The sequence below is a fragment of the Trachurus trachurus genome (genome assembly GCF_905171665.1).
Source record: "Trachurus trachurus genome assembly, chromosome: 24".
NCBI classification, from domain to species: domain Eukaryota; kingdom Metazoa; phylum Chordata; class Actinopteri; order Carangiformes; family Carangidae; genus Trachurus; species Trachurus trachurus.
This window is the reverse complement of record NC_139910.1, coordinates 13,277,096-13,301,195: the sequence shown is the minus strand read 5'-3', so window position 1 is coordinate 13,301,195 and position 24,100 is coordinate 13,277,096. Positions and strand designations below refer to the sequence as shown.

General features: G+C 41.7%; 1 protein-coding gene across 1 annotated transcript; it reads right to left on the bottom strand.

The window, feature by feature from the left end:
* Positions 1-978: 978 nt before the first annotated feature.
* Positions 979-22,005, bottom strand: scara3 (scavenger receptor class A, member 3). The gene is made up of 12 exons (XM_084000630.1): positions 21,573-22,005; positions 12,236-12,271; positions 11,635-11,679; positions 10,239-10,358; positions 8,055-8,135; positions 7,359-7,477; positions 6,605-6,849; positions 5,413-5,632; positions 5,220-5,308; positions 4,242-4,434; positions 3,760-3,937; positions 979-2,958 (listed from the first exon to the last, which is right to left on the bottom strand). The coding sequence occupies exons 1-12, from the start codon at positions 21,577-21,579 to the stop codon at positions 2,465-2,467; spliced, it is 1,827 nt and encodes a 608-aa protein (XP_083856756.1). The 5' UTR covers positions 21,580-22,005; the 3' UTR covers positions 979-2,464.
* Between the last annotated feature and the right edge of the window lie 2,095 nt (positions 22,006-24,100).

The window sequence follows — 24,100 nt, the reverse complement described above, 5'->3', positions numbered from 1 at the left end:
TGGTTATTGTTTACATCTGTCTGCCCTCTCTTTCGCTCTCATTCTGTTATGTTCTCCCTGTGTCTCTGTGTGTTGGATGTGGTGACATCTGTGGTACTGTGCCCTGCAAATTTGTCTCGCAACAGTTTAACAGTCCTCTGGCTCCGCATGTGGAAATATTTGTCTGCTGGAGGTCTCGCTCACCCACAAGGGAGACGCAGAGAATTGATGCTCGTCAGATTGAAGGATTTCTAGAAGAAGAACACGACATACAGTACAGTAAGCAAATCAGACATATGGAGGAATCGACCATATTTTCTTGCTCCGGGGTCCTGAGGTGAGAACAGTGCGTGATTTGGAGCAAATGTTCCGTGCTCATAACTAACAGCCATAGGGGCTTAAGGAATAAGGGATTTGGGTGGACTCTTAAAGGAAGTTTTTGTTGGAGATCAGTTTCCCCAACATCCCACAAGGCCTGTCATGTTCCAGCCCCGTGAAAGAGAGAACTGCTCTGAAAGTATCATCAGCAGGAGATCGGGGCCGTAGCCACAAGCTGCTGCAGGAAGGTTATCAACTACTTTCTGCAACAACACGTCTGCACAAATCCGTGTCACATATTAATATCACAGATGGTGATTTTCAGTGAGTCGTGCCATCTTGATGTTAACGTTTCGTGTGCCCTTTGCTTTTCTCTATTCTATGAACCGCAACATGTAAATTACAGGCCACATTTTTGGCGGAGTACCTATATTAAAACAACAGGGTAAACCAAGACAATCGAATATCTCTGAGGCAGTGGTTGCAGACCTCAAAAATTTTACAGGAGGGGTTGACATGTGTTTTGAATTAATGACAAAACCACTCCCTTTCCCTTCACAGGGCCACAATAGCAGCCTGCTTTGGTACAGTAGGATACTGACAAGACTGGGACTGTTACAAAAAAAAGCATTTATTGAAGTTCGATGCAAGCCAGTCGCATTTCATTACAACACACAGGTTTATACAAAAATAATGTTTCCCTTTTAGAAAAGCCATTTTTAAGGAGATATAAATGATTATTCATTTGTGTATCATAAGACTCCAAAACAAGTTTATAAAGATGTTTTTGTTGTTGTTGCTGCAGGAAAACAAACTGCTACTTTGGTACCAGCATGGTCGAATAAGTTTCATTGACCCTTAAGCCTTCGTAACTGTTAAAGTCGTAGTTCACCATTTTCTATACCACTCTCTTGTTGGTGAATAAAGTACAAGGCTAGAGCTGGGGGCAATTAGCTTAGCTCAGCATAACATAACACATTGGAAACAAAGGGAAATGGATAGCCTGACTCAATCTCCAGACACCTCATATCATTCAAATGGCCATGTTATATGATGTTTGTACTTTATATAAGGAAAATATAGAAAGACAGTTTGTGATTTTAGCAGCAATTAACATGTCAAGAAAAACCTACAACATTCCTCCCAAAACCACAAATGAAACTGTTCTTTTTACATTTCTGTTGGTGTAATACAATGTGTTAATAAGTAAGACCTAGGCAGAGCCAGGCTAGCTGTTTCCCTTTGCTTCCAACCTTTATGCTAAGCTAGGCTAAACACCTCCAGCTCCAATCTGCTACTTAACTTTGTCAAATACAGATCATTAGTTTTGCCCATTAAGTGTAAAAAGTCTTCAGAGATCCTGCTCTGAAAAGCCAAAATAAAAAAGCATCCAACCTTTGATTTTTACTCTTTACACTAAGAATCTATAAAGTGCTATCCACCAGAAAAGGCTATGTCAAAATGTCATTTTTTCCCCCCATGCCCATATAGCAGTGCATGGATGTCAACCTTTGAGTTGAGTAGTCCGTATGGGAAAATACCACTTTAGTCCAAATCTGTGGTTAACAACCCTATTTCAGTTCATTATACCCTGTGAGGTTTTGGTGGCGTGACAACAACCTCAAACACATTCTTTACTTCCAGTACATTCAACTAGGCAAGGCGTCCAAATTTAACAGATTTGTTTTTATTCCTTCATTCCTAATAATCTCATCATCATCTAAGGTAAGGTTTTAATTCTGGTGAAAACACATTCTGTACTTTGTAACTTGTATATACTGTATGAACTAACAGGTTGGAAAGTCTGTTGTATTTGGGTCTAATACAAGAAAAGACCCATCAACATACATAACAGTATGAGATCCATATGTTGTATGAAGACCACAACAATGTAATAGTCTGTATTATAGTCTGTGGTAGCAGTCCTTGGTTCATTTCATGTGGCCGTGTTATTGCATCAAGGGAATGCCTCTTTTCAAACCCCAACTCCAGTTCAATTTGTGGCATTGGATCATTAAGTTCTCCATTGTCTTGGACGATCCCGTACGAGTGGAGTGGACTACTGCGTCTCCAGTCACAATGGACGACATTTCTTCAGTTTGTATCAGATTCTTAATGGTCTTTGTTCTGGACAGATCGTCTCTAGTCCATGTTTCTGTCCATGTCTCTACTGCCTCTTGGACCCCGCAGCGGGCGCCGCGGTCTGCTGCTGCTGGGTGTTGATCCGGTCGTGGGGGTACGGCAGCCCTGGGGGTCCAGGGGTTCCTGGGGGTCCCGGTGGCCCCGCTGGCCCTGGTTTTCCCCTCGGTCCCGTTGGCCCAATGATGCCCGGTAGTCCTGCCTGACCCTGGATCCCTTGAGGCCCCGAAGGTCCTGGGACTCCGTCTTTACCAGCGGGGCCCACGTCGCCCTTCTGACCCCTCTCACCACGCGGCCCTGGTGTACCGAGGGCCCCCTTAGCTCCTTTGACCCCTACTGCTCCTCTATTGCCGCTGGGACCTGGTTCACCTTGTGCTCCCTTGGCACCAAGAGGTCCTTTCTCTCCGGCAGATCCTCTGCCTCCGATGGGGCCTCGGTCACCTTTGCTCCCAGTCAGTCCCATGGGCCCCTTTGAACCGGATTCACCACGATTCCCTTTAGGCCCCGGTGGTCCAGGAGCACCTGTTGGTAAAAGACAGTGAGATGAAGTTAAAAAGAACTGGATGAGACTTTATCTTTCATGATATAATATTTACCGTAAAATTCGGAATATAAGTCGCACTGGTATATAAGCCGCAGTCTATTTTTGAGGGCCTCAAACTGGGAAAACAAGGTTTTCTATTGCTATTTGGTAATTAAAACATTATACAGGTTCCACATGTTTCTGTGCTGCGGTGTAGCTCTTTCTTGTTATTTTATATTTAAAAAGAAAAGAGATTGCGGGGTAATTAAACACTGTAGCCTACATTTAGCGCGATATAGTGCGTTATAGTGTTCCATGAGACTGGGTCCAGCAGGAGGAGGGGCTGAATGACAGAGATGAGAGACGGTGGTTTAAAAAAAAACCATAACAATAATAGTATTTTATGTCGGAGACTATGGCGGGCCCAAATGAGTCTCGTTAATTATCGTCATTGGAAATGCCGTTCCGCCCGCGTAGTCGTATGCGGATACAGGACGCATTACCATTTACACCTGTGTTCACACACATGTGGTCACAATGCGACCCCGACCACCTCCGGGAGGTGGTTTGGCCCATCGGATCACAATCCGTCCTCAATGCACCCTGGTTGCCCTACTTTCAAGTGGTCTATCTGACTGCAGTCTGATCACTGAGAACGCTGTTAATACCAGTTTTAAACGGGGTTGACATTTACCATGGTCTATACAGGTCGCACCGGTGTATAAGCCGCACCCAACTTTTTAGATGAAAAAAAAAGGAAAAAAAGTGTGACTTATACACCAAATTTTACGGTACTGTACCTTTTACTATTGTGAAGTTCTTGATTAGCTGAGTATGGTGAACGTCCACTAGTTTCATCTCCTCCATCACCATAGACAGGTTCCTGACGTCCACATCCAGTCGGACATTTAACAACATGTTCTGTTGCCTCAGCGTGTCGGCCAAGTGGAGGAGCAACAAGACCGTGTTGTTCAGGTTCTGCAGAAAGTATGTGAGGGTGAAGAGAAGAGGGGTAATAAGGAGATAAAGAAGAGAAGTAGAGGTCAGTGAGATGAAATACAGAAGTATCACACTATCAGTGGGTGTACTTTGCCATAGATCGTTGTTTAGATTGCAGCAGCTGTAAAGCGATTGGCCTGTGTGCTGTTCTTGATCAATAGCAGACTGATGGCAAAGATATTTGTCCCTGTCAATCATTTATATCCAAAAACATGGGTCGAAAAGACTGTTGGCCATCAGAAATATGTTCTAAGATAATTCTTGGTTCCTCTGTGGTTACCACCTGTAGATCCTCTGTGTGTCGGCTCATGCGGCCCTGGCAGGACGAGCTCTCGATGTTGATGTACTTGTACATGGACTGGACGTGGGTGACGGTGGCGTTGATGCTGGAGGAGACGGTGTCGATCTCCATCTCGATGGAGTTCAGACGACCATCCAGGGCTGAGAAACGCTCGCCTGTGCGGTTCTCATAGTACCTGAAGACAAAGGTTGAGGGTCAAGGGTTAAGGCAGAGATTAGGGATGAAAGGTTGAAGGAAGTCAATGTAGTACCGTGCTCGGTAACACTTTACTTGACGCCTATCTCTATAGCACATTATAACCATACTTATAATGAGGTATAATGCAGTTATAACACTGTATAACTATAGTTATAAACACTTATAAATGATCATAATGCTTTATAACAATAATCATAACGCACTATAAAGCATTTTATCATGACTTATAAGGTATTATAATACATTATAATTGTTAGTAACTCGCTGACAATGTCCACATCGATAATTCATTATAAATATAGTTATAATGTGTTATAATTGGCTTATAAACGTGTACAACCATAATTATAAACACTCATAAATCACATAAGACTTTATAACAATAAGCATAAAACATTATAGAGCATTATAACTCTATTATAATACTAAGACCTTATACACGTTTATAAGCCAATTATAACACATTATAACTATATTTATAATGAATTATCGATGTGGGCATTGTCAGCCAGTTACTTACAATTATAACCTATTATAAAACCTAACCTTATAAGTCATGATAAAATGCTTTATAGTGTGTTATGATTATTGTTATAAAGCATTATGATCATTTATGAGTGTTTATAACTATAGTTATACAGTGCTATAACTGCATTATACCTCATTATAGGTATGGTTATAATGTATTATAGAGATAGGCGTCAAGTAAAATGTTACCCCGTGCTCTTGTAAATGTAATTGAACAAATTGTATGTGGATTACTTGGAATGGTAGTGAAGGTCGTGCATGTTTTCTTCGTGTTCATCCATGAAAGACGTCACGTTGTCGAGCTGCATCTGCAGGTTCATCACCTGGAGAAAACACAGACACATGTTGTAGCTCTTTTTCCCCTTCCCTTTTTTATATTTAAAGGTATGAAAATATACATTGGTTCTAGTTTTATGGCCACACACACCTGCTGAGTTAGATCATAGTACACCTCAGTGGACATGGCGATCCTCTGGTGATCTGCTACGATGTTGTTTTGGAGGAAGCGCACGGTTTGCGTGGTGACGCTCGAGTTGGATTTGATGGCGCTCAGGACTCGGCTGTAGTTCTGCCAGTCGCTGGTCAACTTCTGGAGGACCAGAGTCTCCTCGTCTGCTTTCCTCTGCAGGGCGTCTATCCACATCGTACTGGAGAAGGAGAGGGAAAGACAGAACATGTACTGTAAGGACCAGGGGATATAAAAAATACTTCTTTGACAGTCCAATTACTCAACAACTGTTTCATGTTTGCAGTTTTGTGCAGACAATGATTGTTCTTCTGACTCCTGATGACTTTTCCTTTAGTGTTTCCAAGAGGTTAACCTTTTTTGATTTAGAGTGAAATGTCACAACAAACTGTTTCTCTGACATTTCATGACATTACCATCTTGTACCTTTGCTTTATGCTAACTGGCAAATATTGGTAGACTCTAACTTAATGTGTTGTTGTGTTGACTATTACCTGCTAAACATCAGTATGGTAATATGCTGACATTAGCATTTAGCTCACAGAGCCTTAGCATGGTTTTTTCACATGCTCTCCTGTGTTTCCATTCACAAACTATCAAAAAGCAGACAGAAAATCACTAATATTTTCCCTAAATGCTTTTTTCCCCTGTTGTTAACAGGAAATAATGAGGTAAAAATACAGTTTCTAGTAAACTAATCATGTACACATTGCAAATTCAATCAAACCCACTCAGTCACATTTCAGATTTGAATCAGCGTTATGTGTCCCAGCTGTGCCTTTTTCAAACAGGAGTTGTTTTTCTTACTGTACTTTGCCTTCATAAATAATGGTTTGCATATGCGGATTGTGAAAGAAATTGCAGTTGTGGCTATGAAGCTGGCTTCTTGCCTGCTCTCGGCCATTGATTACGTTCCCCATTCAGTCAGTTTACTGGAAGTTAATAAACACATGATAAAGTTAGTTGGAAATGATTATAATCTTTAGGGCGCCTGCATGTTGGGTTGGAGATTGTGTCAATAATGACTCAGCTAAAAATGTGCTCATGATCAAGAAATAAAGAAATCTGAAAGTTAAGTGTATCAGGCAGCCGATACCTACATGTAGTCTTAGTATAACGCTGTATATGATGTGTTTGTGAGATCCTCGTTCACCTGAGAGCCACCGTAGTGTTGACCTGCTGTGCCGTGGCTTTGATGTCGTACTGATCCTCACTCATAGTCTTCATCTTCTCCTCAGTTTCCTCGATCACGTCCTTCCAGCCCTCCACTTGGTCCATGTATCTCTCCAGCGACTGGTTGAGCAGTTTGATTGACATGATGTGGTTTTGCATGTCGCGCATCAGCCGGCTGCTGGTGGTCCTCAGGGTGGCCTGGGCCTGGGAGGCCTGGTCCAGGACCTGGAGGGGGGCAACGAGCAGAAGTGATGGGTGCTGCTTTTCTGTGTTTTATTTTTATTTTTTATTTTTTTATTTTTTTTAGAAATTTAACACATTTCAGTTGTGGACAGTTGTTTGATGTTGTCTTTGTGTTACGACCCTGGCTCTATAAGGGAAAAAGGGACGCAACACAAAATGCCTTGGTGAAATAGGCAGGGTAATTTGAGTATGGAAAAGGGGTAACATAACACACAAAACCAACTGAGGAAGAGGGCCGGGGGATGCTGGTCAACTCAAAAACAGAATAAAACATAAAGAGGGCTCACTGGGAGCTATTTCTTGTTATGATCAACTACCAAAAGAAAAGGAAACAAAGACAACTAACTAACTGAAAACCAAACTACAAGGACCAGCACCCCTGCACCTAGTGAAACTAAACATTCAGTATCCTACGTAACGTGAGTGGACAAGAAACAGCATCAGTACCTAAATCTAATTACTAACCCTGGCCACACTTCTCAGAGACGTACCTGCTCCTGTCCCAGTATCATCCTCTGGATGTCTTCAAACTCTCTCTTCAGCCGGCTGATCTCTTCACTGTACAGAGTCACATCCAGACAGCCTGAGCAGTTAGAGGTGGAGCTCAGGTCTGAGAGAAAGGAGAGGAAAGAGGCAGGAAACAGATACAATGAATCAGCATGGGTAAAAAACCTCTGGTAACCATGTGTGTTTTCGAAAAGAAATCTTCTCAGGTCCCATGACATCATCTGGACGACTTTACTGTATGCTTCATGAATTACCTTTAAAAACAAGGTGCAGAGTGCACAGAGTTTACAAAGCCAGGAGCATTTGAGTGAACGGGAACATTACCAAATTTAACTAAGTCATTAGGTGGTTGCAAGCTCCCCAAGTTTCCACGGTCCACGGTGAACTTATGCATGCCCTCAAAAAACATGGATAAGAAGTCCTCGAGGTGTTCAGAAGAGAATAAACAAGAATAAACGATGAACAATCTTAAGGGCCAAAGTAAACTACCGGTACATGTTTTTATGATTCTGAATAATATCAGAAATCAGCTATTTTATGCTTTTTGGGGGGTTTAAAAGAATTAAGTTATAAAATGTATTCATCATGTTCTGTTGCTGTTGTCACATGTCCTGCTGAGGGAACATAACAATAGCTAAAATTAGACATAAACTGATTACAAGTCAATCCAGATGCTTTACCGTCTATTCCTTGCTGAACTCTGTTGATCTTCGTGTGGTAGACGGACTCTTCTTCGGACAAACTGTCGACCTTCCTGAACACTGGAGACACAGTGAGGTTGATAAACAAACAATAAAATGTTCAGGAATTAAAACACAACATTGTTCCAGATATTAGGATTCGTACTTCAAAACAGAAATGAGACGACACTGGAAATTAAACCGTTACTTCTAAGCAGAAAAACATCAACAACATATGGATGTATAAATACTGCTGAGTGGACACAGATATGATTAACATCAGCAGTACCTTGGTGTTAACAGGAAAGAGGAAGTATTTAAAGGAGCAAAAACAGGAAATTGTCATTTAAGCCCTGATATCAAAACACATTATGTTTTCATTAGCTAACAAACGCTGATGGATGGTGGTTTGGCCAGCTGGGTATGTCTCACTGCCCCAACATATTTCCCATGAGAGCAACAACCATTTAGTGAGTGTGAGTTTTTTTGCGAGTGCAAGTTTGCATAAAGTGTGTTTGCAGACTTTTTCAGCCTCCTAGTCTTTGCCTCTGGGGACTCATGCAGGTCTGATCCACAGTGTGTTTGCATATAAAAATACTTCCACATGCTTCCTGCACAGATTACCTGCTCCACTCAATTAGCTGCTGTGAAGATGCTCAACATGGTTCACGCCACATTTTGTGCATGCATGCATTGCCAGTGGTGTATATTTTTAAATATTTTATATGCAATGAGTTGACATAATGTATTTCACTCCAGAAAAGCCTCATGCAGTGATGCACAGAGCTAAAAATTGCTTCAGTCCAAACTTGTCACCTCACAGATCTTTGCAGAGGAAAGTATTTGTTGTAAAACAGATGTTTCCTCAGGGAATGGAAAATCAAAGATTAGTGTTTTTCTTCGAGCACATGCACAGTTTAGGAGTTACAGCCAAGTGCAATACTCTCTCTGTTGATACTAAGCTGTTCGGTGCTTTGGTGTCATACAGCTGGGCTGTAATTTGAGAAAAAACATAAGCTGAGCTCTGTTTCTATGTATAAAGCGTTACGAAACACTGACATGCCATGTGCTGTTTATAAATGCCCGTTGGCAAATATGACGGTTCGTAAATGCTGATTTACGCTTGGAACGAATCATCTAACTCTAACTGTGATGTAATGTGTTTATTTACATTTAAACAAAACCACAATCTTTCCCTAACTGTAACCAGAGAGCTTTTGTTTCCCCAAACCCAACCACAGCTCGGAGACCCAGTTACCTCCTGCGACTCTGATGCAAGTTATAAATGAAGCACTTGATTCGCTCCAAAAAACATGTTGCCACTGAACAAAAGCCAGCTAGTGATTATGTCGCCACCACAACGTAATGAAGAAAACTGTTTAGTAATAATTGAACTTCATCTCCAGGAAACAGGTTTCACATGTGTGTATTACTCAGCCCGTGTACAAAGGACATCACTGTTACTAATCTAGACATACACACAAGTCACAGTTGTGTTTGCCTCAGACAACTTGCTCTGCACAATACTGTAGCTAAATGCTGATCGCAAATATATCACAGTTACAGGAAGCTTTAGGAAATGGAGCACCTAACCAACAAGGGGATTTATGGGTAAAAGGTTGTACTTAATGCTTTTTGGCAACAGATTTGACAAAGTGGTGGATGTGACAAACCTCGGTGAACATGTAGCTACAGTATGTCGACATGTTTCCTGCACAACACTAGACTTTTATTACCCTTCTGTGCATATGTATAGCTATGTGAATACAACCTTAAACAGTATGCCTGTGTGTGTGTGTTGTCTGTTGTGTGGATTTTGCATCACTCTACCACGTCTCTCTCTCTGAGATCTGAGGTCCCAGGGTGGCGGTTAAAGATAAAGATTTATGGCTTTGAAACCCAATAAAAGAGTCACGTTAATGTGAAAAGCATCTGTCGGTGTGGAGCAGCTGTCAGGTAAAACGTGGCACACAGGAGCCAGGACCTCATTCATTTGATCTATGGGAGTTAAATGGACCTTGTTTTATCGAGACAAACACACACACATACAAATCAAAGTCTGACCTTTTCACATTGCAAACCTACTTGTAACTTGTAGCTTGAAATGTTTCTTAAAAATGTCCCAGTATTTTGCCGTACACTAATTGACTTTATGCTGCAAATGTTAGGTCACACTGAGCTCACCAAGTGATGCCAACACTGCCACGGTGATGATGAGGAACACAACGAATCCGTAAAGGACTTTAACAGCGAGCTGAAGTGAGTGGCTCTGCTGACACCTCACACAGCCTCCTCTGCTTCGACCTGGACACACAGTGAATACATGTGAGAGGTGAGAAGGTACAACAACGACACAAAAACTCATCAGACTCATTACAATTTAGACCCTATTTTCTGAGCTTTAAAGGGATAGTTCAAATTGGCCCATTGCCATAATCCCTATAGTTTTAGCAGTAGGTTCGTTACCTTTAATTGTCGGTGCAACGGCGGAGCAGAGCCGCAAGCTGCTCAGAGCTACACTACGGAGGCTCATGGGATTTCTTGGTTTCCCTCATCAAACTCATCAAATACACAATCCAAGAACTCCAAAATGCTCTGGTGGACAAGTTGTGACCTGCACATTCACCGCGCTATGAGATAATAACAGAACGTTACAAGACAGAGTTGTTTTCCAGGCAAATGTAGGGACTGCTTGCCGAAAAACTGCCTCAGACGGGAACGCGCATCAGCGGTTTTGAATGAATTTACCTATAAAACAACTCTGTCTGGTAACGTTCTGTTACTATCTCATATCGTGGTGAATGTGCAGGTCACAACTTGTCCACCAGAGCGTTTTGGAGTTGTTGGATTGTGTATTTGATGAGTTTGATGAGGGAAACCAAGAAATCCCATTAGCCTCTGTAGCGTAGCTCTGAGCAGCTGCTCCGCCGTTCTAAAAACAGCTTGCACCGACAATTAATGGTAACGAACCTACTCCTAAAACTATAGGGATTACGGCAATGGGCCAATTTGCCAAAATGTTGAACTATTCCTTTAAGCATCACCTCCCCTTACTCTAGTGATGCTGCAGCTGCATCTAAAAATAAGTCAGATGGGATGAGAAACATGAGCGCTCAGGAATCACCAAGGTTTCAAACAAACCCTCAAGCAAGTCAAGAGAGAAGAACCGAAGAACCTCCTGGGTTCATTTTGAACTTCTCGTGCAGTTATGTCCACACACACACACACACACACACACACACACACACACACACACACACACACACACACAGTTTTTGTGTGTCATTAGGGATTATTATTGAATTTTAAGGTTTTCTCTCAGTGCTCTTTGACTCTGGTCCTGTCAAACTCATCTTCCCAAACCTCCCTGCAGACGTATCGTAGGAGATGGAAAAAATGCAAATCAGATGAAAACAAGAACCCGAGTTGTGTGGAGCCACATTGAAAAGTCAAACTCAGGCATTCACGCTCGAGCCGTGCGTGAACACACATGGCTGTGTGTACATAACATGTCACTGTTGATACGAATGGCTTTGTTTGTTGTTGTTGGACTTGTTGCGCATGTGTACATGGCCCTCACCTCTAAATGAAGGCATTTCCTCCTCCTCTCCAGTGAAGTCCTCCTCTGGAAAACAAGACGAGGAAAACATGCAAACATGACAATATGAAACAACACAAACTGGACTTTTTGAAATGTTTGCTCTCATGACAATTCAAACTACTCTTAAATACTTAAAACAAAGAGTTGCAATCAACAGCATATGGGTCTTTGTCATCCTGGTTGAGTTACAGCCCTATAAATGGCATGTAATTGTAACTGTGTTAAGATATGACGGGATATCATCATTATAATGCCACATTTATGTCATTTCAGATGGATAGTAGGTATTACTCAAGATCATTGTGTAATGTAAAGTTAATCTGAAAAGGAAACGGTAATTATACGTTGACATTATAGCACAACATCCATCAAATTGAGGTTTAATAACACATTTCTTTGGTTTCCTATTCAAAGTTGCAATTTGCATGTCAATGTAAATGTTATTTTCAACTTCGCATGAAGTTGTAATTAAGATGGATTAACACCAGACTCATTTACTGCTCTCCACCAAACTGACCTCCAGATTCAATCGATAAGCGACAGTCGTGTATAATGAACTGGTTGACACATCGATCGTTACCTTTGAAAAGCTGGTTTTCATATCCACCATAGTTGTCTGCCAACAGAAGAGGAGAGAGGAAGGTTACAAAACAAAACAAAACAAAACGTTAGAAGAGCTGAACTGAACTGACTGAAGCAAATTGTACCGGAGCCACCGACAAGTTTTATTACTCCTGTTGTAAATCATACAAACCAGTTGCCTCACTTCTCCCCCTCTGAATACTCTGAGGCTGTCGTCTCAACAACAACAAAAATGCCTGTTTTTGTTCAGTGGAGCAAGGTTTGAAGCTTTGTGTGCTGAGAGTATTGTGTATGTGTGTGTGTTGTGTGTGCACGTGTCTAGGGAGGTTGTCAACACACGCTGAAAGGCTGAAAACAGACAAAGTACAAATGACAGAATACAACCAGAGGACTTAATAACCCAAGGAAAGACAGTTTACTTTACTTTAAAGTCTCAGACTACACTCAACGTCATGTTTTTATAACTGTATGTAACAGCAGACTCTATACAACATGTCATTTTAACTGTGCACCACTCAAAACCCCACACCTGAGGGCCTGCAGTCGTGGAGCTTGACGTTGGGGGAAACGGAAACACTCGGGGAGTTTGGTTTTCTGAAGGAAAAGCAACCGGGGACTCGCTGAGACGCATGCAGGGAAACGTGGGTTTGGCAGGTTGTTGACAAGCTGAAGAGAGACAGTTGGACGCGTTCCTGTGCTGATGCTGCCAAAAGGAGCTGCAGCCTTTAAGCTAACAATGTCAGGCTGCCATATGATGTAATGTATGTGGACATGTTGAAGACTTACTTTGTCTCTGCACCTGAATATACTTGACTTCACAATTATTGTGGAAAATGTGGAAAATGTGTTGACTGACTCCAGACAGATGTTTTAAAGCACCAGTCCACCGGAGGAAAAATCTACTGCAGCAGTTTTACTCGTGGCGTCGGCTGCTTGGCTTGGCCTCCATCTGACCACTAACATCATATAATCTGATCATAGTATCTGATTTTATCCTGTAATCTTATTCCTGCTTCCAAAAGGAGCAACATCAGTGGTTGCAGCAGCAGGTGCACGAAATCTACGTATGTGCATTTCACAATTCCCCCTAGTGGCTGAAGTGGAGACTTCTGAGACTAAAACCACTGACTAAACAATAAGAGTGCATTATTTAACATGCCTGCAAGTGCATCCCATCCAGGTTTTCCTCTGGAGACACTTCCTTTGTGTTGTGCCTGCACCACTAAATGTGGAGCTCTTGAGGCCATCGTATTTGTGTGTTTCAGTTGAGTAACTCTCAGTACAAGCAATGCATTTGTGGAGACTATGTTGTTGGATTTACTAGTTTACAGTTCATTTTGGGCTGTCAGAAGATATATATATGTACTTTTTTTTGTTTATTCCATGTCTTTCTGAAACCAAACTGTCTGCTGCGGTTAACCACATAATCAGCTCAACACAGAGGGAAGTCTGGGCGCTGACGGAGAGAGAGCCAGAGAAAAATAGTTTTAAAGGTCATGAAGCTGGTGGTAGCGCTACACAATGTCCGACGAAGATCTGCTCTGCATCTATTAACTTACACAAAGTTGTTGTCCAGACTGTTTCGGTGCATTTTTATCCACTTCTCAGCTACTGCACATATACTTCAACAGTTTATCTCTGTTCACTATGAGAAGTTAATAACCGGGTTCAAGAAGGGTGATGATTTGATGATGACACAAACAGGATCAGGTTTAGGTTTTGATCGCAGGTTTTGCTTTCACAAATGATTTGGCTTAAACTAAAGAAAGAAAACATACAGTACCTCCACAAGTTTTGATAGAACAAACTTGACTTGCAAACGTCACTGTGAGGCAAATGTTTATATGAGTCACTGCCTGGTGGAACAGCTGAAGTCAGGTCTGGGTGGACAAGTCACAAAACACTGAGGCTGCTGACATAATGATGGAGGGAGGAGAGAGGAGCGGTGGAGAGAGGAGAGGTGAAGGTAAAAAAAAGACTGCAATTAAGAAAGTGCATCAAAAATAGAAAAGTGCAGCAGAAATGTCAGTTGATGCTCCGAAGTTGTCAAAACATCTCAGAGAGACCAATCTGCACAAACTCTTCCAGGATTAGACAGATTGATTTATCTAGTATTGGTGCTTTGAGCTGAGACTTGGTCATGTCAAAAGGTCACATAAAATGACCTGTAGCAGTAATGGTAACAATTACATACTGTAAGAAATGACTGACATGATGACTCGTTTCCATCTAAGCACACTTGATCAAAAGGTAAGATGTAGCGTACTGTGAAAATGATCTATGCTGTCGTTCCCCTCAGGTCTGTGGAGCACTTCTGTTTCTTTCAGCTCATTGTTTTGGTTTTATAACCTGCAACTTTAACCTCATTTTAAGCAGCTCTCAGTAGAAAAGATTAAATAAATTAATTGTCCAATCCATCCAACAACAAACACCAGACAGACAAAGTTAGAGTCTATAGGTGGTGAACAACATGGAGCTACAAGGTCAATAGATTGTGGACTCCCTTTTGCTAGCTGACCAGAAAAAATTGTTTTGTTTCTTAACCAGTTAGCAAACAAGTCGCTGACCAGTTTTGGCCCCCAAGTGGCCAAAAAATGAACTTCCACTCCTTTAAAATCAGATCACAAACTTGTTCACCAGTTTTTTTTAGTTTTTTTTAAGAGAAGAATGACACATGGAGATTAAAAATGCAAACACAGAGTTTCAGTATGAGTTTCAGTAGTAGCAGTGAGACTAGTATTGAGTATTGAGAGTGCAGTGCGGTTGTGTAGGGTTGTGGTATGGTATCACAATAACACAACACTATGTGGACTTTTACTCAGCTTTCCCACCCTGATTAAAACACATTTCTGTGGGAAAAGTGAATTCTTGTCATTTTTTGGACTTCTGTGGTATGAAAATAGTTAGATCCAGATGTTTCACTGTCAGCACATAATTTTCTATTGCAAAGCTGGAATTCCAAAACATCACAATCAATAACCTCCCTCAAATATATTTATTGGCTCCTTGGTCATATTTCCCCTCCATCCCTCTCTCCTTGCTGCTCTTCTTCTCTCCCTTTCTTCGTGTTTTTCAAACTCTCTGTGGAAAAAAAACCCTGGTTTCTGTCTCGTTAGTGAGGAAGTCGACCCGTCCAACACACACACGGCAGAGCTGAGCCGATCTGACAGCAGCACGACACGGCTCCATCAGGTCGTACCTATACAGCCAGGTCATGGCAAAACATGATGGAACTACTAAATATGTATTTGGTTCAGTCTGAATCAGTGTATGAACCTAAAATACACTTTTTTATTTGAGTACATTCTCTGTCCACACACAAATTAGTTGGTTATTTTATGTATTACTTCATTATCATTATTATAAAACACTGCTTATGTGTAACCACTCTTACTGTAATGTTTCAAATTACAACTTAAACTTAAGCCCGACCTGCCAGTCTGGGTCCATACATACATATAAACAGATGTGAGTATGATGTACAGTACTGTATATCCTATGTTACATGCTTGAGGTTTGGCAAACACGTGGTTAAGATTAGGGAAAGTTGTGGTCACGGTTAATGCAGAAGCGATTAATTAAAAGATCTGTGACGGGAAACAAACCCTGATCACGAGCCTGAAACTCAGACCCAACTACAGTACATGCCAACATCACCCCACCCCCCCCCCCCCCCCCCCCCCCCCCCCCCCCCCGACCCTAACTTTCCATCTCACTACTTAAAGGGAACATCACTCCCTATATGGCATGTCAGTCTAAACCTCTGATCTGGAAAGATGATATACTGTAGGTAATAGGATGAGTGGGTATTAAGATTTAGGTTAATGTGACTGGAAGAAATTACTCAACATGTGCAATTACTTTTAATATTTTTAAATAAATATATTAAGACCAGGCGTGCCATTGGGTGGATGTATTTTGTGGCCTAAATGGATCTAACTAGACCTGGTTGTTCAGTTGTTTATCCAGACTGAGAGGGAGACAGTGAATGGAAATGTTTGGTTGCAGCTAGTGCATGTGCACTTAGCTGTAAGAAGAAGTAAATATATATACAGCAAGGATGTGCTAAAGAAAATCCAACTCTACTAAACATTTCCACCAGTCTTTCCCAATCCTGAACAGAGAGTAATTCAATAAAAGGCACAATAAGGCCATGGAAATTGCTATCTCTTCATAATCTGCCTGGAAAACTCTTTTTGACAAACCATATCATACGGCTGTTAAATTCTGTTTTGACAACTGGTTCCTTTGTTTTGCAAATTAACTGCAGAGCAGCTGACCACTCGGCTCCGCTGGTCAAGGTTGCTGAACTGAAAATAAACTGCTGCTCTCTGCAAAATACCATTAAATTGCTTTGATTTTTAATAGTTCATGCTCATGGGCCGTGTCGAACTGAACACAAATAAGACTAATAAGACTGGTGAGATGAGAATAACACTTCACGGACATAAGTATGTGGATACCAAAACATCACACTTTTCCACAATTAGCCAAGCTTTTGCAGTTGGAGTTTATCCCAACTTCATCCCAATGGTCAATTCTTTCCACAACAAGAAAACAAGATCTTTACAGACCTTATGTCAGAATGAAACAGGAAAACCCTTCCATAAACTAATGCCATAAACTGGTACATGACTAAGATTTCCCTCAGTTTGGAACAAATGATTGATATCCTGATCCTGAAAAACAGTCTAGGGACAAATGACCCAATCTATTTTATGTCCATACACTTGTAGGCATTGTGTACCACTCTATATACCAACATTTTCCTGATGTGAACAACCTAGCTAACTGGTATATATCTACAAATACAAATTACTTCATTAATCCCCAAAGGGAAATTCATTTGTCTGTCATCTCGTCTACCATTTGCAGAAGAATTAAAAAGCCTGATGGCTGGAGGTTTAAACGGTCTTCTATATTTCTCCGTCCTGCAGCGAAGAGAGAGGTAAAACCTTAGTAAAACCTTTGGGAACACAATGGGCTTGACCTTATACCTGCAGTCGCCCCAACTTTCCAGTCACCTGATTCCCTGTATCCACCTGCTGTTCCCTATTAGTTCCCTCAGTGTTTGTACCACCTACTACCACCAGCATCAGACTGAAGGTCACAAGACACAACTTCAACGAATTTGCCACACCCTTTTAAGCATAAGAATAGAAAAACGTCTTTACATGAGTCTCCAACGTCTTGTCTCTACAACGCTTAATTAACTCACCACAAAATCATCAAGGCAACGTTACAGTGACCAGCCACCACACCTATGAAAATATCAACCGGGCAGATATGTTACAGGCTGCTTTACAGAGCTTTTCTAACCAGTTCCATAAGGATACGTGTACAAGCGATTGTATATAGGCCTAGGTATCGGTTACAGAATTAAACACAAGGTTACGGGCAAGTGACTGCAGGGCTTTAAGTTTAAACCGAGTGAAGTTACAAAAATAAACACAACAAATATCAGGATGTTGCTCTTCAACCACATGGAGTCAATCAGCAGCCTCCTCCTACTGTAACCCCCTCCATCCTCTTTCACCCTCAGACGTTTGTGAACGCAGCACCCAGGGCCTTTTCTTGAGTCAGCTAACCATCAGCGCCACTTTATGTTTGTGGTTCCTCTGTGGTGGTTTCTCTCAGGGGGTTTTGGACTTTCCAAACCCCTTCCCCACCCTCGCCCTCTCTCCATCACCCCTCTGTGACTTTGCTTTCGACAGGGGATTGTGCAAAGTGTTATCCTCGGTACATAGCGCCACTTTCCTCTAACCTCACCACCAGGTTACTGTACGTCGCTGTGATGCCCTCATTATTAAGACACTTTTAGATTCAACATGTCATATGAGTTTGACCAGAAAAGTCCTCCTTAAATCCCAGTTTTAAATAAAACCAAGAGTCATGGGCCTTACTCCAGACCAGAGTGGAGGTCTTGACCACAAACGAGTCCCTCCCCAAAATCTCTGAGCTCATCCAAGTCATTTAGGTAGGCTATACCCTCTGACAAGAATGTGTGGTCTCCTTACCAAACTATTAACGCCTGGTATGTGTTGCTGCAGCCTGCAGAGCTGAAGTTATAGACAAGCCGTTACAAGGGGAATGCTTCTTTTTTTGTGGCCTGGCAGTGAAACGGGAGATTTTCAGAGTCACAATCCCATAAACGCATCATGTTTTCTCTGGACTAAACCGCTTTGCATAGCCAGCCTGAGACACGCAGAAAAGCCTGGTTGGGTTTACAGGACTCTGAGGGCCAAAGGGTGTGTACAATACTCTCTAATGCTTTGTTTGGTATTTCTTCACTCGCCCTCAAATTTCACATCATCATCGTAGGCAAACTTCCCACAGAGATAGAGATAGATAACGTATCGGCTATGGGTGGTACTGTGTTGACGCATTAATTTGGATCGGTTTTCTGCACCAAAACACAGAACATATCTCTTGATGGCCCTATAATCTGCTTAGCTCATGGTCATTGATTGAATTACCACGAGATGCATTACAAAAACTAGTTTGATTGCTATTGTCACTAGTTGTCATCAGTTACAGACAGATACATAATTAAGCTATTTTGTCATAAACCATCACTCGACATTGGCTTGCTAACATATCAGCTGTTCTGTTGGAACACATTCATTTAAAAAAAAGTTAATGAGTTCAAAATTATGTAAAATTATGTAAATAGGAAGTTTTTAGTTGAACAAAAGTTACCTAGACAATCAACCTCAAATCACAGCTTTAGCCTTATGGCATTAATGTCCAGATAGCATTGGCTAGGCTAGCTTAAATCTCCTTTGATTGGAAGGAAAACAAACGACAATATTGACCAGAGGAGTCACTTATAGTTAGTTAAATGTTATCAAAGTGCCAAAACATCTACATGAAATGGGATTAAAACCAATCTAAATACAGAGCGACCTCTCACCATAATAATAACACCTCTATCTTTTTAAACACGTATCCAGTTGCTGCACATTCAACATTTTTATGTGTATAGTTTTAGTGTAAAAACAGGGAAAAAATCCAGCAGAAACATTAAGATACGCCAAGTGAGAAAAATAAATCAAAAAAGTGCATGGACTCAGTAGAAAGGAGTCGATATGACGTAGGTAGGATAGTCTCGTAGCGGCTCGATCTCCTCTCAGTCCAAATTCAAGACGCTACGACTCTCGGTTAAAGCTGCTGCCACAGCAGAAATGGCATTAAGAACAAGAAAAACCCTCTTTCTTCACTCTCTTCCTTCAGTCACTCTTTCCTTGTCCTTTGCCAACCATACACCTGTCTCCTAACCTTCCCCCCTTCTCCACTGCCTTCCTCTTCTCCGAGCCCCCTCCTCCTCCTCCTCCTCCTCCACCTCCTCCTCCTCCACCTCTTCCTCCAGCCCTGGTAGGAATGTATGAGGCAGCATGTTTTGTTCTGGTCGGTCTGGGTTGAACTCGTTTTCAGCAAGACTGGAGACCACATTAACAGACCTCCTGCGCTGTTTGGCTGAGGGATGTCCTGTGTATGTTCTTGGAGTTAATTTGCTGTGTCATCCTGAGGTTCATGGCAGCTTTGCTCAACATAAAAACTGCATTAAATCAAATAAATAAATAAAAATCCACATAAAAGAGGTTAAACAAATGCTAATATCTATTCAATACAGCAGAAGTTCATATTCATGCTTTGTAATGTGACGTCAGTATGAGCAAAAGCAGACAGCTGAATAAACTCTCTGAAGAATTATATTTCATTTTGGGGGGCAGATGACTTTCATTTAATTTAGTGAATAAAGTTAGCTTGACAGTTTAAGTAAATTTTTGATTTTCATTCTTGTATGGCAAGGAGATTTCTTACAATCTTGGTTATAGTTATCAGATAAAAACAACTTCTGATTTCTAGCCAGCAACCGTTGATTTTCGCTGGCAGATTCAGAAAGTGGTTAAAATGCTGCATGTCTCCAACTACTTTGTATTGTTTCTCACTGACTTTGTTGAAACAAGAACCTTGTAAAGGATGGTTTGAATCCACACTAGATGCCTGTGCACATGAAACCACTGTAAATAAAGGCATGAAAGCCTCCCAAGAAAAACTTAAAAAAAGAAAAAAAAAGAAAGAAACAGCTGACAAATAACATAATAATAAATAATAATAATAATAATAATACATTTTTTATTTGGTAGATGCTCTTGAACCGACTGTTAGTTAGTTAGTTAGTTAGTTAGTTAGTTAGTTAGTTAGTTAGTTAGTTAGTTAGTTAGTTAGTTAGTTAGATAGTTAGTTAGTTAGATCAAGGAAAGTGGTTTAAGCAAAGTGGTGTCCATGGACCCCTATCCTTGAAGGGGTTCCTGGTTAAAAGAAAAAAGTGAATAACTTACAACAATGAGTCAGTGAATTAATATTAATAAAATATCTACCTCCCCATATCCTGAGGAGATGTGAGACCCTGGGACAAAAGTTCATCAAATGGGGGCACATGGTCTAATCTCAGTTCGGCTACATCACAGGCACTAAGGCACGACCCAGACAAACACAGGCATCACATCACTGAACACATTCACAAGACTGGCACGTGATCTGTGGGAAGTGGAGCGCTGAAGTACAACAACAACAATCATCACTCAGCAAATTAGGAAATCGCAGCTTAACACCTCCAACACCAAGTTTAGACACATCACTGTAGCTACTGTGATATTTCACTTCTAATTGATAATAAATACAGGTCAAAATCCATCATGTGCCAATGTATGTCAGCATTTCTCAACATCTTTCCAAGCTGTTCACCCACATGTGGGATTTTCTTTCTGCTTCATTTCATTCCCTCTCTGTTATCCTCTCTTACTGTTTCCTCTCATCTCTGTCAGCCTTTCACTTCTCCCACTGTATGTCTGGGAAACATGTATGAGCCTCAGCCTCTGCACTGGCAGCTCCCCTTTCATGCCGTGTTGTGAAAGCGCTCAAATTCGAATGTTATGTTTTCACTCTCCATCTTTTAAAAAGGGGGATATTAAGTCAATCTGCGGCAGGCTGGCAGAGTTAGGGAACATTTTATGTTTTATGAAACAGGGCTGTGGTGTGCACGCACACACATATAGAGACTTAAAGCTGACTGATCAAAGTCTCACGTCCAAGAACAACAAGCCGACACTTTCTCAGGATCCACTCGTCCAAGTTTCTGCTCAGATGAGAAACACATGTGGTCGCCTGTGCCCTGTGCAGGTGCTTGCCTGCATGCCACCATGACAGATACAGTTCCTGGCTGCACTTTAAAGTATTTTTCACATAAGAAAATGCACCCAGTCATTAGTAAGAGAAGTTTTTTATGCATTCAAAGGGAAAGGAAGGATGTAGTAAAGAGGTTTTTCTACCTTTCATGATTCCTGGCTCAAGAATCCCGTATTAAAAAAAACTTGTCCAATTTCCTGAAGCTCAGCTTGATGATGATGATGATGGCGGTGATGCTGCAGTCTTGTCCAGGAATAGCAAAGGTTGTCAGCAAGTTACCTTTGAGCTGTCAGCAAAATCACTCCTGCTGCAACATTTTTTCCACTTGTCTCCAAATTTCCAAAGAAATGAAAAGGTCCCCCCCAAAAAATGAAATGACTTCCACAGCTTTACAAAAATGGAGAGGAACGCCTCAGGATGAAGCCGCACTAGATGTCAGCCCATAAGGGCAAAAGGTGTGCACAGATTATCTCAAGTCTTCTTGCTGTATGAGGCTATCAATGCTAAAGGAAGCTGGACAAAGTTCCTCTACCTTTTGGACATGTGTGTTTGCCTGCAGCAGCTCTCTGGCATCACCCCTCTCCCATCCAGAGCCTGAGAAAACTAAACCTCCTCAGACAGAAACCATGTGCAAGTTTAGAGAAGGAGGGAGGGAGAGAGGAGGAGGAGGAGGAGGAGGAGGAGAGGGAGGAAGAAGGGCAAGAAAAAGAAAGAGCAAAGCAGAGTGAGAGAGATGGGAGGGGAACAAAGAAACTGGAAAATGAGGGAGGGACTGGAAAAGGGACAGGATAAAAAAAAAAAAAAGAAGAGGGAGAGGGAGTGGGAGAGGGAGGGTCTCTGTGTTTTGTTGAAAGTTGGTTTTGTGGCCGGGGCTAATTGCTAACAAATGTCTGAACATTGAGGAGTGAGCACCTTGAATATCTTGTGGCCTTGGCCTGCGAGACAGGAAAATATGCCCTGTGAGCACACACCTACACACACACACACACACACACACACACACACACGGTTACACACATGTCAAAGCTATAATCCCTCTCTGGCACCGGCTCGCAGTCTTCTCGGCTTGCTCCCGCTAAACCCCCCGACTACCAGCGTGTAAGACTAACAGCAGGTGTAATTCCCTCATCAACACACACATCCAGCTGACGAGGCAGCTCCAGCGGCTTTCTGGCATCCTCGCTTTTCAGCTCCTTTATTTCCTCCTCCTGCACTCCGTGATGTTTTAACACGGTGTGATACCGCAACGTAACATATTATGGTTATTTTTATGTCCGTCCACAAAATGTGAAGACAACTCAGCGGCTCAGTTGACTGCTCCAATAACATCTTACAACACTAACATGGAGGACAAATACATATTCAGTGGATTATCAGAATGAAAAAAAACAAGCTTTTATAAATAATGACTGTCAAGCTGTTGTGACCTATTAGACAGTAAATATAGCATTATTAATAGGCCATGACCTTTTGACCCCAACCCTTAACCAAGAGGAATCTGTTTACCAGTCTACATCTGTGGTGACACATAAAAGTTTTTGTAAAGTACAGCAGTAATGTGCACACATCAGGTGAATATTTTTTATGAAATAGATGTATATAATTGAAATATGCACACTGGCAACTCTTTGGCCAACCACAGATCTTTCTCATGCAACTATTGTGCATATCCAACCAACTCCAGCTGACATTAGGTAGGTTGACCAGAAAAAAAAAAAGTGGGAAAGTGGGATAAAGACATTTTTTATGTGGGACAAAAGTCTAAAATGTTGATAGATTGTATCTTAATTACAAAAATATTAAACAGACCACAGACTGAAGGTTTCAGTTATACTGGTGCTTTCATCCTCCAAACACAAGACTGCATGTCAAAGTATTTCCTTGCAGAAATTTTGACAGGGTACTGACAGGATGTAATCACTGTGAACATGGGAATTGAACCCGCGTCCTTAAAGGCAAATTTTTGTTTTTTACAATCTGGACCTTATTTCTAGCATAAAATACGATCATTTACTCACCCAGATATGCGGAATGCAGCCTCCAAATAACACATTATCTGCAACGAAACTCGTTCATTTCACCAATATTTAGTTCTGATAGGCTAGTGCTATTCCCCTCTGAGTCCGGGGTTAGCCTACCTGTTATCAACATCCGGGGTCTGTAAGTTGGCCTACTGACCTCTGACCTGGATGATGTCATCTCTGAGCGCGGCACGGCGCGGCTTGTTGGCTACTGCTAATACTACGGTTCGTTTCTGCGTGTTTCCGACTTGTCAGAACAAAATGAGCAGCTGGATGAAGTTCAGCTTCCACAGGCTTCCTCTCCGCAGCCTGGACTCACTAAATCTCCAGCTAGTTGCGCTAAAAATGGACCCGAATACCGAAGTGGAATCATTATTATCAGAATGAGCCGGGCAGCGGTCGGAGATGACATCATCCAGGTCAGAGGTCAGTAGGTCAACCTACAGACCCCGGATGTTGATAATAGGTAAAACCCCCCCGGACTCAGAGGAGAATAGCACTAGCGTATCATAACAAAATATTGGTGAAACAAACGGGTTTTATTTCATTCATTCATGTGGTATTTAGAGGCTGCATTCTACTGCCCCATGTTATATGGATATACGTGGCTCTCGGCTGGATCCAATTTCGTCGGAACGACTCGTAATGAC